The following is a 17,867-nucleotide window of genomic DNA, read 5'->3' as shown; positions in this document are numbered from 1 at the left end:
AACAAAGGTCTTGTTTATGTTTTCAGCTTTAACTGTAGCATTTAAAAAAGATGGTATTTGGTGTTAAAAAAAGAAATAATCACCATATTTTTAGTGCAACATCATATTTAGTAATATGATATCACTCACAAGATATAAACAATCTTTTAATTAAGATAGTATAAAGCTATTTTAAGTTATAGGATCTTCAAGCAGTGTAAGAATCTATCACAATCTTTTTATTTTTCTTTAGATGAAAAAAAAATCTTGTTTTTTTTTTTGTTTGTTTGTTTTTTAACCTCTTCAGCTCTGCATCCCCCCTCATCAGAGTTATTGAACAGAATTAATAAATTGTGAAGAAGTGAACTAGACATATATGCCATTTGAAAGCTTATAACCTCAACTTTCTTGTCCTTCCCATCACTTTTCCATTTATTTTACATAACATAACATAACATAACATAACATAACATAACATAACATAACATAAAAGTTCTGAATTTGCCCCATAAACAATGCCCCCTTCGTGAAGATGATGAAGTAATATTTATATTCATATTCATATCGCTCAAACTGACCAAACATAGATGAGTTATTTATCAAATGAAGCTTGCCTTAACACGTTTATGTTGACTGGTGATTACGTCTTCACGTATTGTGTCATATGTCTGAAAAGCTCCCAATCAGATCTGTCCAAAGACACACAGATCAAACTCCTAGACCAATCCGATCTCGATTTAAGTCTTTCCAAACACGAGGGAGGAGGACACACTGCTCATGAACTGGACATCGGCCCCTAGCGCTCACCGCGATCTTGATCAGAGTTAGGACACTATGGTTTATCAACAAATACTATAATAACTATGAATTATTCCACCCATGTGTTAAAAATTACTTTGAAATGAGACCATTTTTATCAATTTACTCCAATGTATGTGAGTAGGTGCTCTTTTGAATTCATGGATGACAAAATCAGTAAAAAATACAAAATATGCCGCAGAGCTGAAGGAGTTAATAAATCCATTTTACAGTTTACTCAGTTAATAAAAGTGAATTGTTTGTTTAAAGCAGAATATGGTACAATCATTGCTGAAGGGGTTGTTTTAGACAATAATTAACTTAGATATAATGTAAAACATATTACTTTAGTTGAAATATTTATATCAATATTGTAGAACTATTGCCCCATACTGGTGAGTCTTTTACCTCGAGTGTGACATAAAAAGCTGTTCTTTCCACCTCATATATTTCTATATTTTCCCTTTGGAAGTTGCATTCAATATTCATTTGTCTGATAACTCTGAGGAGACACGTGTCTTTGGCCCGATTGTACTCTAATACTGGTGTGCAGTAATGAAAGAAGCACTTCTAGATTCTAGCAGTCACTGTAGCTGTGATATTAAAGACAAACACTAAAGGCTTCATCAAAATATTGCAATTAATAAGATGCCAATTTAATTATTTTTATTTATTAATTATTTATACATTTAATTAAAAAGGGTTTGAACTGAGGGTGAAAGGGCAGCAAACAAAACCACTGCTACAGAAAACACATCTGAGTTTTTACTTTTTACTCCAAACCTTATAGTTACTGAGATGTGATGAGACTCACCGTAGTTTCTCCAGTTTACAGTGTGGATCCTCCAGTAGAGCAGAAATCAGAGCAGCACCTTTCTGTGTAATAGGACAGCTGGAAAGACTGCAGAGAATAAACAGAACAACTAAAGATGAGTTATTAGTGCTGGACTCATGTGTCTAATGTAATTGCTGAAAAACACAGATGTAATACATATCATAGATATCAATTATTAAACCAGGCACTGAGAGAGACTCAAGTCCAATTTTAATAGACTTCAGAGTCAAAATTAAATAAATTCACATTTGACTCAAAAAATAGGACCCAAATATTCCCATAAATATTCCCCAAAATGACTTGAGTCTTAACCCTGAACTATATTTTAATTTGTATTCAGCCCGTTTATTGTGCAGCAGTACATTTACATTTAGTCATTTAGCAGACGTTTTCATCCAAAGCGACTTACAAATGAGGAAAATGAAAGCAATCAGAATCAACAAAAGAGCAATGATATGCAAGTAATATTACAAATCTCACTAATTCCAAAACGTCAGTTTAGAACTAGTAACGAAGGAAAGTTGAGTTGCTTCATTAAAAGCCTATGATTACTGTATTAAAACCTCACTGTATCATGTTTGAGTATTATGAGAGAGAGAGATGGACTGAGCAAGTGATTAACGGACCTGCATCTGATTCATTATTCATATTCACGATCATATGACATTAGTTTAAAAGTTTACTGAAGAAAATATTAACATCCATTCTTCTGTTGAAGGTGATTTTGCTGCTCAGTCCATTTATTCGCTGTGGCAAACTGTTGTTGAAGCTAAACATAACTTCCGCTTAAATTTTCAGTTTAAAAGTCCCAAAGTCACTTTTAACTGTTCACTCATAAAACAGTCTCTTGTCGCCATCTAAAGGCGGAACAATGTAACGTTAACTAAAATCACCATCACGAACACAGGCACGCTTCTTAATACTAAACAATTATCATTAAATACATTATTTAAAATATAGTTTACATTTTTATTTATTGAGTAATAATAGTTAATAAACAACAACAACAAAAACAGCTATCAAAAAGTTGCTAGAAAAGAGTAAAGGCAGCTTTCTGATATACAGCATTGAATTGACATAAACATGCTACATAAACTATCTTCTTCTCTGGAACAAATAATAGATAAATGAGACCAAAGACTGACCCTTAGATTTACTTACAACGAATTACATGTCATGTGTAACCCAGGGCTGCCAACTTTTGAGTTCAGCTTGGAGTGAGTATTCCCACAGTGTCTTTAGGGGGGTCCGGGAGCATGCTCCCCCGTAAGAAAATGTTGTACATTTTACAGTTAAATTCATCTATCTGGTGCACTTTGAGAGTTCACAATTCAGAGCTCCAATACTTTTGTTGTAATTTCTACACTTACAAGCAGGGCCTAAAACTTTTTGCCATATCTGCCATTTTATTCATGATACAAACAACATTTTTTGGTGATTTGAGAGAATTTACCAGCCATAAATATATTTTTTTTTTTCTGGCAATGAAACTGTTTTTGCAATTAAAAAATAATAATAAATTGAAAATTAGAACTAAACACTGCATTTTAAATCATGATACAAAAAAGGTGCTACACACATGTTCGCATGAGCAGTTTTTTTTTTATTAAAATTTGGTCTGACTTCAGCATTGAGAAATTATTTGTTTTTTTTTTTATATATTTATAAAAATGTCATACTGTGTTTTTATCACGAAATAACGTAAAATAACTGCTGCAGTGCTGCAAAACTATTTACTTTTCTTGTTGTGGTAAAAAGTTATGTGCAGTAAAAGAATTCCTAGATTTAGTCATTATAAATAATTGCAACTGCATTTAAAACAATATATATTTTGACACGAAAATTCAAATATTCTTCTGTAGTCTGCTGTTCTGAGGAATTATATTTTTCTCATATTCGAAAATTAATCCTTCATTCATGAGGGATTTATCACTCCCGAAATTCTGCTTCTTGTACCGGGTATACAGCTGTTAGCAGAACGAAAAACATAACTTTTATTCAAATTCTAAACGGATTGTACGTAGCCTTGGTGTGCGCAATAGCCCTTCCTTGATAATCACTAAAATGTGTCGCTGCAGTTAATCGCAAAAGTCCTTTTATTATCAATGAACCGCTTATTTACAGTGAGAGTCCACAAGTGCAATCTGGCATTTAGAGGTGAGTGAATTCAGAACACAATGGCCAATCACAGGCGTTCTAGATCAATATAAATGTCTGTGATTGGCTACATTGCTCAGCGCTACGAAAACACTGTCTTTTGGGATTTCAAGGAGAAGCCCCTGTCTGCAGCCTGCAGATCGAGGCGGGGCTGAATCTGGGGCGGGGCTGCACGTGTCGCCCCGCCCACATGCCTTCTCATTGGTTGTAGGTATATGAATAATATCGAGATAACGTTACTCCCACAACTCATCTCATTGGTGGCAAAGTAATGACGTTGAATACATTATGAAGTTAAGGGAAATGAAATAGCAGATAAAATAGCAAAGGAAGTTACTAAAAATAATCAAATTGATTTTACAGTTATTATTAGAGGAACAAAAATTATTATTAAAAATAAATTAAAGAAACAATGGCAACAACAATGGGAAGAAAATAGGAAAGGACGATGGTTTCATAAGATTCAAAGGAGAGTGGGAGAAATAAGGTGTACAGAGAGGAATAGGCGAGAAGAGACAATAATATCAAGGCTTCGGTTTGGACACACGGGATTAAATAGATCATTACTGAAAATAGGTAAACATGGCACAGGGAAATGTGAATATTGCGGGCATGAAGAAACAGTGGAACATCTCATATTAGAGTGCAGGAAATATGAAACTGAAAGAAGACAATTGACTTTTGGAGCGTAATATGGAATTACCCAATATAACCAAAAGATGGCAGCACAGGATTATTTATTATGCAGCTGCCTTTTAAACTCCCTATATTTTTCAAGACGTCTTGCTTTTCGATTTATTATAAAATTACTAGTATAATAAATTGTAGTACTTTTACCGTCCTTAAGTATATAGTATAGCAAGTGCTGAAGATCATTAAGCTCACACACAAACAGCCTATAAGGGTAAATTATTTAAATACTAATATATAGTTCACTACAAATACATTAAATAATTATGGTATAATAATTAAATAATGCACTCAATATGAATCGATAGGAATATGAAATATTTAATACAATTTAATAACATCTTTTAAGTTTTATCTTGAACTCTAAAATCCATTGATCTATTAACCATACTTGTTCCCGCTGTAGTTTTGTTACTCTAAATTTAGTCTGAATCATTTAAGCTCTTTTTTGCCATCAGCTTGTCAGATGTTTGGTCCAGTTATTACTGTCAATCATAGCAATGAATCGCGCATATTTAGCCGAATTACTCTATTTTTTAAACTGGCATCTGTCATTCTTGAAACGGTATACATGGACGTTTGGTCCTCTTAGACAAACAACACTTTTCTTCGATTGTGAATGGATTATGTAGAGAAAACGAACAAAGTACGCTCATATTACGGCACAGTACAGTTGACCAGAAATGCCTTAGCTGGCTTGACTAAACAAGGAAGTAATCCGATATGGTAAATTAACAGCGAAATTAGAAGAAATTAAAATATGTTTCAATTTAGTAGATATACTCCGGGAAGGGTCAACAGATGGGGTGTTATTTCAATTTCTTAGAGAAATTAATGTATTTGAGTAGCCTAGAATCTAGACGCGCCCCTAGCGGCAGCAAATTACATTTGCTTCTAAGGTCAGTCTAGTTACTCTCAATTCACTTAAATTTCCGAAAAATCCAAGATGTACCGGGCCAATCACGAGTCGGTGGGCGGGCTTAACATGATGACGTCTGACCTGCGACCATAAGTTCAGTCAGACATGAATTCCTGGTTCCGTGAATTAAGCGTGGAAAACTGAACAGTATTTATATATTTTTTTACTTTTGATACACAGCCACGTCCATGTGTCCTGAGCAGGAGCTCGTTACATCTGAACGCGCTAGCGGTGTAGAATACGCAAACACCGGAAGCGATCTGTGGCGTGTATACGATACTCATTGTTTACACAGCACAAGAGATTGTGGATATAGCGGCTATTCAAAATGGTAATTACTTGTGCTTGTCCTGGTTGTTCAAACCCATTTAAAGCTGAAAAAGATTACGTTTGATTGCGCAAACTCATCCTGGACTTTTTTTTTTTTACATATTTCCCCTTTCGGTGTTTGCGTATACTACATCAAAGCGCGTTCACATGTGACGAGTCGAATCATAGATATGCTAAACTCGTGCTCATGACAGATGGACGTGGGTTTGTATCAAAGGTAAAAAGAAAATTATATAAATACTGTTCATTTTCTTGCAAAAACCGATCGTTTCGTGTCTAAGGACATCAATGTATCGTCACGAGCCGCAGGGTGTAATTTGGATTTGTCTGTGCATGTTTTTGTTTACTTTTAAAGGTTTAGTGCCCATCCATGTCTATTATTTAGCTGACAGACTGCACAGTGCACTGATTTTTGTTAAAAATCTTCGTCGCTCTGACTACGTCACCTGACCGACTAAGTCTCTGATTGGTTGTAGCGCTATCCTATTGCGTGGAGAGGAGTTTGAAAGACAACCGTTTATCCCACCCCTCCGGTTGAGCCCTGTCTATGGAGAGTGCCCAGACCCTACATTTATGTGGGTCTGGCTTGCCAGGCTAGTATTTGAGCACAGAGGACCCAGACTGCTGTTTCGCGTGTCACTATTAGATCGGGAGTGAGAATCAGAAATAACTGTGAACATTATTATCTTAAATAAATAACAGTGAAATTCATTTATGTGTCGTCATAATTCATTCATGTGTCATAAATGTTTGTATTTATAAACAGCTCTGATGTTTAACAACACTTTTCTATTTATTAATTTAATAACATAAGGATAGTGGACACTCTTGCTGATAATTTTCCACATTTATGTATCTTATTAACAATTAAGACAATAATTTAAAAAAAGCTGTAAATAAACACCACTGGTTAACATTGCATAACATGCTTGTAAATGTATGTAACCTTGGACCACAAACCAGTCATAAGCGTACGTTTTAATTGAGATTTGCACACATCTGAAAGCTGAATAAATAAGCAAAGGATTCAGCGTTTATATTAAACGTATAATTCATAAGTATAGTTTCCAACTGCATTTGGCGTCAATCCATTTCACTAACCAATGAGATGAGTTGTGGGAGGGATGTTGCGTCGACGTCATTAATTTACCTACTACCAATGGGAAGGCATGTGGGCGGGGCGACACGTGCAGCCCCACCCCAGATTCAGCCCCGCCTCGATTTCACTTGATTTCAAGAGCACAAACACAAATAAGCCCTGGAGCGAAAAGTGAAAAGTGTCAATTGCGTGAGTCTCACACTGAATACGTGAGAGGTGGCAGCCCTGTGTAACCACTACAGAGACATCGGTAAATTCGAGAAAATCTGGCCATGGTGAGAGCGCTCTCGAGCGGATTGATGAGTGCAGAACGCCCCCTGACGATATGGCTCTCACACGTCCGAAAACGATAAAGCACATTTTCAAATAGACGTTATCTTTATTAACAAACTGCATACCAAACAGTAACCATATTTTTCTGGAGAAAAAAAAAGTAAAATGTCACATGACTACATGCTTGCATCTATTGTCCCTTGAGTGGCATTGACTAAAAATCTTTCACTGTTCTTCCCCAGTTTCACCAAAAAAACATTTTGTCTAGTAACCAGAAGTGTAGAAGAGAAAAACACTCTGAAAAACTAGACAAAGTCTTTAACAAACAGAATTAATGATTTTAATAGAGCAAGAGCAGACGTTTCAGCCATCCAGCTATTCTCAATGCTCATTAACCAGAAGTGGAAAGTAACGAATTACATTTACTCGCGTTACTGTAATTGAGTAGGTTTTTTGTGTACTTCTACTTTTTAAAGTAACTTTTAAATATTGTAATTTTACTTTTACTTAAGTACGTTTTCATTTAAATATTCTTATTAACTACATTTTAAATATCATCCGTTACTAAAAAAAAAAAAAAAATAATAATAATAATAATAATAATAAAAAATTATAAAAAATGTGCGTGGAGGGAAGGAGGGGATCGCGCACCGGAAACTACTGATTGTTTGGTGAGCGGGAGAACAAACACAGCGCGCTAACTCAAGAAAGATGGAGACGGACAGTTTTGCAGAGTTACATCTCTCGGCTGCATGTATGAAGCAAACCGTCGCGCTAATGTCAAGGTAATAAACTTGCGCGTGCCTAATGTATAACACTCGTGTATATCAGAGTCGTACATTCTGCACGCATAAGTCAGCTATTGATTCACAAACTATGCGCGTTCTCTGGGCTCTGATCCCTATCGTATTTTTGCGTCAAAACATTTGCCTAGTTGTCCAAATTATTGTCCTGTGAGTGTTTTATAATGAATGCTCACCCATAGAAGAGGAGTGAGGCTCTGTGTTTATGAGCATCAGGCGCGCACTGACAGTTCAATGATTGTGTCTGTGTCGAACCTTCACATCGATGCGTTTCAACAGATTTAGAATGTATTTGCTGTAGTTTGAATTCGTGTGTTAATTTTTTAATGGAAACAGTAGATATTCAGTCAGTCAGGTTCAAAGGGATAGGTTTAGTGGTCTTTTGGCATCTCCCTGTCCTGTTTGGTAAGGCAGGTTCACTTATTTAAGAAAAAGTTCTCTGGAGTTGTAAAGAATGTCTTCAGTAAGGAATTCAGGTGCTTTAAATCTGTATATATAATTTTAAAAAGTTAGAATTTAGCAGAGGTTTTCTTTAAAGGTTATAAGGTATATTTAAAGTTTTATTTTAAAGTTTGTTTGAATTTTAAGTTTTTTATAACATGCAGTAGAAGAATAGTAAGGCAAAACAAATGTTTTGGTTAATAAAAAAAGACTTAAAAATAAATACTTTTCTCTTTACTGCAGAAGTAAATAAATAAATAAATAAGATAATAATAAATAAGAGGACATGTCTGGCATAGGGGGGCCTTGCAAAATTGAACGGAGAAGGAGGGGGGCCCCACAGTAAAAAAGGTTGGGAGCCCCTGCTCTACTGAATTCACAGTTTATGCAACATTCAGTGGTTGTGATGTTTACAGTTTTATGGGATTATTTGCCTAAAAATGTCCCTAAATGTTTTATATGGTTATTTTTTTATTGCATACTATTTATTTGTTTTTATTGCACTTTAATTTGTAAAGTTGTTTCCTCAAATAAAAACAACCAGGTTGAGAATTATATCCCCTTGTTTTTTTTTTTGTTTGTTTTTTTTGAATAACACTAGAATCCCCCACCCAAAAAAAAAAAAAAAATTTGACCAGTACTTTTACTTGAGTAGCATATTTTATTACTCTTTCCACTTCTGCTAATAACTTATGAATTATTAGATTGAATTTAATTTTTTTTTTTTTTCAAAAAATCTGAATGTAACTTTTAAGTGATTAGTAATGATCCCAATTCCAATATTTATAATATCAGAGAGTCACAACCCTGTTCCTAAAGACATATTGACTTTGCACAGATTAGACAAATCTCTCTAATCAAACACTTGATTCAACTCATCAGGTCATTAGTAGAGCGCTTTATGATGATAGCTGAGTGTCAAATAAGAAAGACCTTAAAATATACAGTAACACAGAGAAACACAAACCTATACCGTATAAAACAATGCCAATAAAACAAAGACAATGTAAAATACTCACTCAGCCTTTCTAGATGCTTTGATCACTGGCAGCAGCCTCAGGAGACATTCTTCTGATCGATCATATTTACCCAGTATAAACTCATCCAGCTCTTCTTCTGAGTTCAACAACACAAACACCAGAGCCGACCACTGAGCAGCAGACAGAGAGACTCCAGAGAGACAATTGGCTCCTAAGACATCTTGTCTATCTTTTCTGCTCAGGTATGTCTGGACTTCCTGCTCTAGTGAGCGATCATTCAGTTCATTCAGACAGTGGAACAGATTGATGGATTTCTCTGGAGAGGGATTCTCTCTGATCTTCTGTTTAATGTATTCAGCTGTTTCCTGATTGATATCAGAGCTGCTTACTGTCTTTCTCAGGAGGCCTTGTAAGAGAGTCTGATTAGACTCTAGTGAGAGACCTAGAAGGAACCGGAGGAAAAGGTCCCAGTGTCCGTTCTCACTCTGTAAGGCCTTGTCCACTTCTCTCTTCAGTAAACTGGTCATTGGTGACCTGAACTCATTCCTCAGTCCTGTGTTTTGTTCAGAAAAGGACAGCAGCTTGAATAAAGCAGCAAGAAACTCCTGAATACTCAGATGAACAAAGCTGTACACCTTCCCCAGCTGCAGTCCAAACTCCTCTCTGAAGATCTGGGTACAAACTCCTGAGTACACTGACACTTCTCTGACATCAATGCCGCTCTCTTTCAGGTCCTTTTCATAGAAGATCAGGTTCCCTTTTTCCAGCTGTTCAAAAGCCAGTTTTCCTAGAGACAGAATAGTCTTTCTAGCCTGATCAGGATTGATTTCATATTTCCCATCATACTTCTGTGTCTTCAGTTTGGTCTGAAAGATCAGGAAGTGTGTGAACATTTGTGTGAGAGTCTTGGGAATCTCTGCTCTCTCTGCTTTACCCATCATCCTCTCTAGAACAGCGGCTGAAATCCAGCAGAAGACTGGTATGTGACACATGATGAACAGACTTCTTGATGATCGGATGTGTGTGACGACTCTATCAGCCAGACTCTGATCATTTATTCTCTTCCTGAAATATTCCTCCTTCTGAGGGTCGTTGAATCCTCGTACCTCTGTGACCTGGTGGACACACTCAGGAGGGATCTGATTGGCTGCTGCTGGTCGAGAGGTGATCCAGAGGAGAGCAGAAGGAAGTAGATTCCCCTTGATGAGGTTGGTCAGCAGCACATCCACTGAGGCTGATTCTGTTACATCAGACAAGCTCCGATTGTTTTGGAAATCTAGACGTAGACGACACTCATCCAGACCATCAAATATGAACATGACTTTGTAGTCTTCATAATCTGATGACTTAAATTCTTTGGTTTCTTTGTGAAGGTGGTTTAGGAGATCCACAAGACTGAGATTTTTCTTTATCAAATTCAGCTCCCTGAAAGGAAGTGGAAATATGAAATGAACATCCTGATTGGTTTTTCCTTCAGCCCAGTCCAGAATGAACTTCTGCACAGAGACTGTTTTTCCAATTCCAGCGACTCCTTTAGTCAGCACAGTCCTGATGGGTTTGTCTTGTCCAGGTGAGGGTTTAAAGATGTCATTGCAGTTGATTGGTGTTTCCTGTGTCTCTGGTCTCCTGGACACTGTCTCAATCTGTCTCACCTCATGTTCATTATTGACCTCTCCACTGCCTCCCTCTGTGATGTAGAGCTCTGTGTAGATCTCATTCAGACGTGTTGAGTCTCCATGATTGGACATTCCTTCACTGATTCTCTGATATTTGTCCTGGAGTCTGGATTTGAGTTTTTGTTGATACACAGGCATCAGTTCTGAGCAAAGGAAATAACTGTTGTTATCGGCAGAGCAATGTTTTAGAAATGTATTTTTAGGTTTGATATGTTAGATGTGTCGTGACATTCAAGAACATTAGTGACTGAAGACAGAAGGTTGATAATAAAAACACAGGCTATAATCTGCTGATCCAGAGCTCTTACTGGTCTGTAGTGTGTTAGCGAGGTCTGTCTGGTTCATCTTCCTCAGGATGAGCAGTGTGATCTTCAGAAGCCCCTCTCTGACTCTGTTATGACCCTCATCATCATAATGGTCTCTTTCAGAGCATTCTGGGTAATCTGGACTCAGTAGTCTCTTAAAACTCTTTAACTCAGAGACGATTCTGTGCTCAAGCTCCTGAAATCATAGTAAATATTCAAACAATAAACATCCATTCAGTCTCAGAGAAGGTGAACCAAAGGATCAATACACAAGAGTTAGAGCATGAATACTTATAAACATCACTGAATTATTCACATCTGATAATAACTTCCACTGTATGCTCAAACATCAGCGTCTACAGATACTGAGGTTAAAAGAGGGAGTTTGACTGGATTGTCTGTTTGCTAGATTGATGTTCATCTTTGTGCAGCAGTCAGGTTACATATGGATTCATCTTCTCTACTTTAGTAACCTAATATCTTACGTGTGTTAGAAAGTAAATATGACTATTAAAGAGAAAATTTCACAGATTTCTCAGTTTCTTAATACTTTTTTTGGGTAGGGAATAAATGTGACTATTCCAGAGACGATTTTACAGATAATTTTTTAATAATTTTACCCAGAGGATTATTGTTTTGGGATGGACACACACAAAACCAACCTTGAAAATGGAGTCTAAGTTCTTCTTTGCTGTTTGTGATTCTGGTCCTTTATGTTTTTGACTGTAGTTAAACAAATATTGAACATTTTTGTAAATATACTAATGTATTTAATGCACATCAGTAAATGAATGAATATCATATATTTCTTATACTGTAAACTAAACAACACCTCAGATCAGCAGATGATTCTCCCAAACTGAATCCAATTGGTTGACCCATTGACGCGTCACTCTTCATGGACACACAGCTGGGTTCAGGAGATTGATTCTGCCACAGACTGAAATATAACAGCAATACAAACTGTTTCTGAAAATCTCACACTGCTCTGACAGAAACACATTTACTGTTTCAAACTCCCATTAATGTTGATATTTCACTTGAGTAGTCTGTTGTGACTTGAGAGATAAAAGATTAAAGTATTATTTTCATATAAATAAAATGAATCTGCCCCATGTGCTTTTTTCATTCATGCATTATAGAAATGTTTGAAAGATCCATCAGTTGTTTTTTCCTCACAGACACATCGATGTGTTCAAGTAAATCTGACTCACCTCCTGAATCTGACTGAACATGAAAATGCTATTGTAGTATACATTTATTGTTTCTAAGCATTAAAAATGCGAAACATTTCAAACATTTTCTCACCTCTTGACAGTCTTTTTCTTTCTTTCATGTTCATCAGAGAGATTCATTCTGGAGGCCATGGTTTCATCTAAAAGCAGATCCAGATGTTGATCCACAGAGTGAGTTATGAATCATCTCAGAAATTAATTTCCTCAAATCCAGCTCTGTCTCAACAGTCAGTTCACAGTAATGACCTGCACTCATGAAAAACTATTTCATACTGACATTACAGAATCAAATTGATCATAAACAGCACAACAAATTCAGACAAGCACTGTGTTAAAATGAAAGTAAAGGTGCAATCTGACGATTTACAGAAGTTTTCTCTTCTAATGCTATTTAACTACTTTCAAAATATCTAAAGCTGCTTAATGTTGTACTTTATGTTAATGTTTCACTTTAAACCAGTCTCAGGATTGATTTTGTCTATCAAAGATGATTGTGAAATTGTGTTACTCACTGTGTTTTTCTCTCTTAACGTAGTTTACTTCCTCATTTGACAAAACAGATCCTGCTGTAATAGTTTCACTTTCATGTGTCACCTGACAAGGAGGAGTTTGAGTCTCCTAATATTGAATCTTTATTCTTTATTATTCCAAGTTAAAACACCTGAATATACTTTCCTCACAGCTGTACTTTGGGTGTTGTTAAACTGAACTGCAACACTGAAACCGCTAATAATTCTCAATAATAAGTTTTGTATGAAAGAAATAAAGTCAGACTGGTTTGTAACAAGTGAAGATGCTGAGATCTAGAGAGATCTGTTAGTGTTTAATGTTCTGTTGCTGATGTTTTATTCATTTATTTATAAAGTAAATGTGTTTGATCACAATAATTCAGGAAACACTTGTAATAAGGAGAGTTTACGTAAATTTTATGTGTTTTTTTTGGAAGATATTGTTGCCAGTCATTTAACCATTTTATCATCTGACAGTTTTATTATTGTATTAATTACAGATTATTTTTTGTAATTTCACACACATTTGTGTCATTTAGTAAAACAGAAAAATGCAGTAAGTTTTATGTATAAAAATGTGAATTACTGCAATTTGTCATTAATGCCAATCATTTTACAGTCTTTTGAGTACAATTTAATTATTAGAGGCATCAGCAATAATCAAAAGATGAACATTTATTCTTAAGCACTTAGAATTTTTTTTTTATTATTTATTTATTATTTTTTCAGCTTATGAATAAATGTTAATTTATTGAACTTATAACAACAGCTCAAGTGGCGTAGAGCATGACGTGGTCTTTTTGACGTGATCGAGTTTGAATCCGACTTTGGCCAAACAATTTTTTCTCCCTTTTCAAATCCCATTACATCAGAAAAGCCTTTATTTTCAATAAAAAATAAGAGATAATTGAAAAATTGACAATAAATATTGGCTAGAGTTGGGGTAGGTGTAGGGAGGGTTTTATTATCCCAATAAGGTGGCATCCGTTTAATAATTTGAATTAAATTACAAAATACATTATTATTGCATACTGTTTTATAATGTACCACAAAACTGAGGTGTTGATCATTTACAGCCTATTTTGGGTTCATTTTAAATAAGAAATATATTCATTTTTAAGCAATGACTGAGTTAAATAAAAAAGGTTGGGTTGAACATTAAACCTAGTCACAGGGTTTGTCCATATTTTATTCAGCATAGGGTTGTTTTTAACCCAGCATTTTATAGTCTTGGTTCGTCCTTTTTTTACAGAATGTAAAACTTACATTTTATTTATTAAATTTATTAAGATTTGTACATATTTTTCATGACAAGTTCCAGTTCAAGAGAAATTCTTTCATCTTAGCTGCCAGCTGCCACTTTCAAATGATTATTAAACAGCAAGCAGCACAAACTCTGCAAAAACGCCAGTCCTTTCGGTGCACTCAGTGTCTGAATTCACTCACTTGCTTTCATTCTCTCCTTCAAGTGAACTGTATTAGTGGCCTAATGTAGGGAATAGTGAATGAGGGTATAGGGTTGATTTCAGATACAGTTTGATCAAGGTTGGAGCAAAACTCTGCAGGAATATGTAGGGGAGAGTGGGGGCGGTTGCAACGAGGGGCATTTGCAACATGGTTAATCTTTTATGTGTTCAATCATTAAACAAAAAAAATATATGTGATTTATTTGTGATGAAAAAAATAATGGGTTAACATCTTCAAAGTGTGGTGATTCCATTTTTTTAAGTAAAGGGTTGTATACAGCTGATTGAAATGATATCAAAGAACATAAAATAACGAGCAGACAGCACAAGCAGATAATAAAATAAGATCCCAGGAATTTGACAGAAACAGCTTTAATTCAGCACATAGAGTGGATTTACAGAGACTTATGTTTACATTCAGCTTGTGTGCAGATTTTGTCAGGCCAAAAAACCGAATTTTCATGGCCTGCTGTAAATTTTGACCAGTGATGAAAAACAAGCTTATGTGGATTCTAGACGTTTAAACAATTCAGATAAGTTAGTTATTTGAACATTTGCATTAGATATTTGAACATGCTATTAGATAAACTGTTGTCGTTAATGATGTTATTTAAAAATTCACTGGTACTGTTATTGTTTTAGTGATTATGGAAACAAAAAATCATTTTACTTGCTGTTTGTTGATTTTAAATGTAAGTGATTTATGTGTCAGTACTTTTCCAACATTTCCAGCACATTCTAACAATACCGTGATAATACTGATAACGTGATAAGAAATAGTGTTACATTCCCAAAACATAAACACATAAGACTTTTAATTAGTATCACTGTTGCTTATATTTAGATAAATATTTGTTTTTCTTGTAATTCACTGTTCTTGCTATATTTTTTCAAACAAAGAAATTGTTGTTTTTTAAACACAACTAACACCACCCAACTGTTTTTTTCTCTCTATACAGCAGTCGAACAATATCTAACGCTAGTCATGTGTCCAGAGCCCAACTAAAGCAAACACTGACAACTGTAATGGTAAACTAAACAATGATTTTCTCCTTCAGTGATTCTGTTTGGTAACATCAGGTGTCTTCAACAACTCTGTTTTGGGGCCTGAAAACACAAGCTTTTGAACATGATGCCTGTATCATCTCCATGTAAACAAAAAAATTATGTTTTTTCAGGGAGTTTCTTGATCACCAACTATTGGTCTGGCATGCATAACAGTATTCATTAGCATAGTTGTTTTCTTTTTTTTAAACCAGTATTTTTGTTACTTATAATTTTTGTGCAATTTTACTCATTTTGAATGGCGAATTTGTAAGCATCTCATTTGATTAGTCCTTATGTGTTGAATTTAATTAATAATATTGCTTGTAATTTGTTGACAATTTTATTGAGTAAATATAGTGTATCACTTTTTACATGATAGTAATGCAGAACAAGAAATATGAAACAATATACGTAGACATAGACTTCCCTACATGTTTTTTCATTGAAGATCCTGTTTCACTCACTTACTACAGTACATGAAGTCAAAAGGGTTGCGATGCTGTGAGATGCCAAAGGAGTCACTCTCAAAAAGTGACTTTTACAGTAAGAAATCACTTTCAGTCTGAACTTGTGACTGAGATACTGAGAGACTCCAGGATGAAGCTGAAGTTTTCTCATCATCACAACAAATTAAGATCAGATTGCAGTTTCTTGCTCATCAACAGATGCAACTGTTAAATACACACAAAACAATCAAACAATTACTTGAACAGGTTTGTGCTTTCTTTATCTCTGTTTATGGTTTTTATAATCTTCCTACCATCATCTTTTAACTATAAGTAATCAAATTTGACTAGAAAAGACAAAACAAAGACGTTACGTGTTTTGTCAGTGAGGAAAGTTATGTATTTGTAGAGTAAAAGATAAAACAGGAGGTGCGAGACGGATTCAATTTAACTTATTTGTTTTACAGCAATTTTCAAAATACATGCTTCAGAGCAGCTTTAGTAAGCACCTTACAAACCCAAAGGATGACAAACTACACAGTATTAACAATAATGCTGACCAATCTGGTGTTTAATTGAACATAATGTAATAAATCAGACAAATACCTCTCATCCTGCAGCATTTGAAAATCAGCACGACTGTCACTAACAAATATGGAGAAACTGCCAGAACTGAACTGAGTATGTGGAGAACTGAGATCTGAGACTCTGAATGAGACACTGAAGAAGAGACACACAATCACTTTATCAAGCACCATATCTGAACAAGAACATAAGAAGAAATAAATCAGCTCACAGTTTCATTGACTCTCACCTCTGACTGAGATCCAGCTCTTGGGTGACTCTCCTCTCTCTGTGTGTTTGCAGTAGTAGAAACCCTCATGTGACTTTGAGACAGTAGAGATGATCATCTCTGTAGTTTGACTCTGGATGAGTGATTCATCTTTATAGAAATCAGCTCTGAGGTTTGGTGGGGTTGTAAATTGATATAAACAGCGTAGAGTCAGAGTATCTCCTTCAGTCACAGGATGAACAGGACTCTCCAGAATCACACCAGCTACAGAAACAGAGCAAACATCAACTGACAAATAGTAGGAATACTGTAAGAATGTATCAACAAGAATAATAATACATATTCTCAGATTTGGATTTGTTGGATAGTCTTGTGGATTTGTTGTCATTTAGGAATAATATTGTGTGGGTGATTGAATTGAGATCACATTCTGCTTATATAAATCTGAAACACAAAATAAAGGCTTTGTGAAATGAATAAATACAGAAACTCACAGTGTACAGTCACATTCGCCTAAACGAGTCGTCAGCAATTCAAATCTTTTTCTGTAACGGCCACACGTCACGAACTACACATTTGCGTAATGTCCGACTGATGACTGCTTTTCCAATCTTGGGGAGTAACGGGGATCCCGGGCAAGATGGCGGATCGGGTGCACTGCACGTTGTGAGATCTGAAGGACTGTCCCAGATTTTCACATGTTACGCTATCCAATCGATATAATATGTTCATTTTTTTTGAAGTAGCATATATCAAGAAAATAATAACTAAATGAAAGAAGGTGCACCATGACTAGGAAGAAGAATCTTGCGTTGTCCCGCAGTAATGAGCCAGTTGACGGCCATGAGTATGATAAGGATAGAGGTTTCCACCGAGAATACTAAAAGAAAAGATCCTTTCTCGCCGGCAAAGAACGCACCAACAGTTAAAAGGAAGGACACTGGGTCAGAGGGTAAAGAAGGAACGAATGCAGTCTTAGAAGCAATAAAGCAGCTAACGGATAAGGTGGATACACTAGGTACTCGGCTACAACAAAATTACATCATGTTATCCAGCATAGCCAAGGCAGTCGAGTTTAACGCGGCC

The 17,867-nt window shown here is 35.5% G+C and overlaps 1 protein-coding gene across 1 annotated transcript; it reads right to left on the bottom strand.

Moving 5' to 3' along the window:
* Window positions 1–9,339: 9,339 nt before the first annotated feature.
* Window positions 9,340–17,626, bottom strand: LOC141338224 (protein NLRC3-like). Its single transcript, XM_073843769.1, has 7 exons — window positions 17,569–17,626; window positions 16,803–17,045; window positions 16,595–16,748; window positions 12,118–12,225; window positions 11,948–12,008; window positions 11,289–11,481; window positions 9,340–11,123 (listed from the first exon to the last, which is right to left on the bottom strand). The coding sequence occupies exons 1-7, from the start codon at window positions 17,624–17,626 to the stop codon at window positions 9,340–9,342; spliced, it is 2,601 nt and encodes an 866-aa protein (XP_073699870.1).
* Window positions 17,627–17,867: the final 241 nt, after the last annotated feature.

The sequence above is a fragment of the Garra rufa genome, chromosome 7, assembly GCF_049309525.1.
Source record: "Garra rufa chromosome 7, GarRuf1.0, whole genome shotgun sequence".
In the NCBI taxonomy this organism is placed as follows: domain Eukaryota; kingdom Metazoa; phylum Chordata; class Actinopteri; order Cypriniformes; family Cyprinidae; genus Garra; species Garra rufa.
This window is presented reverse-complemented; position numbering and strand designations above follow the sequence as displayed.

Excerpts from the sequence above, each read along its gene's own strand:
- LOC141338224 (XM_073843769.1), bottom strand. The coding sequence starts at position 17,626 with ATGGCCGTCAACTGGCTCATTACTGCGGGACAACGCAAGATTCTTCTT. Across the intron at positions 12,009-12,117 it reads GAATCATCTGCTGATCTGAG|TCAAAAACATAAAGGACCAG; the intron begins GTGTTGTTTAGT and ends GTTTAACTACAG. Across the intron at positions 11,482-11,947 it reads ACTTAGACTCCATTTTCAAG|GAGCTTGAGCACAGAATCGT; the intron begins GTTGGTTTTGTG and ends CTATGATTTCAG.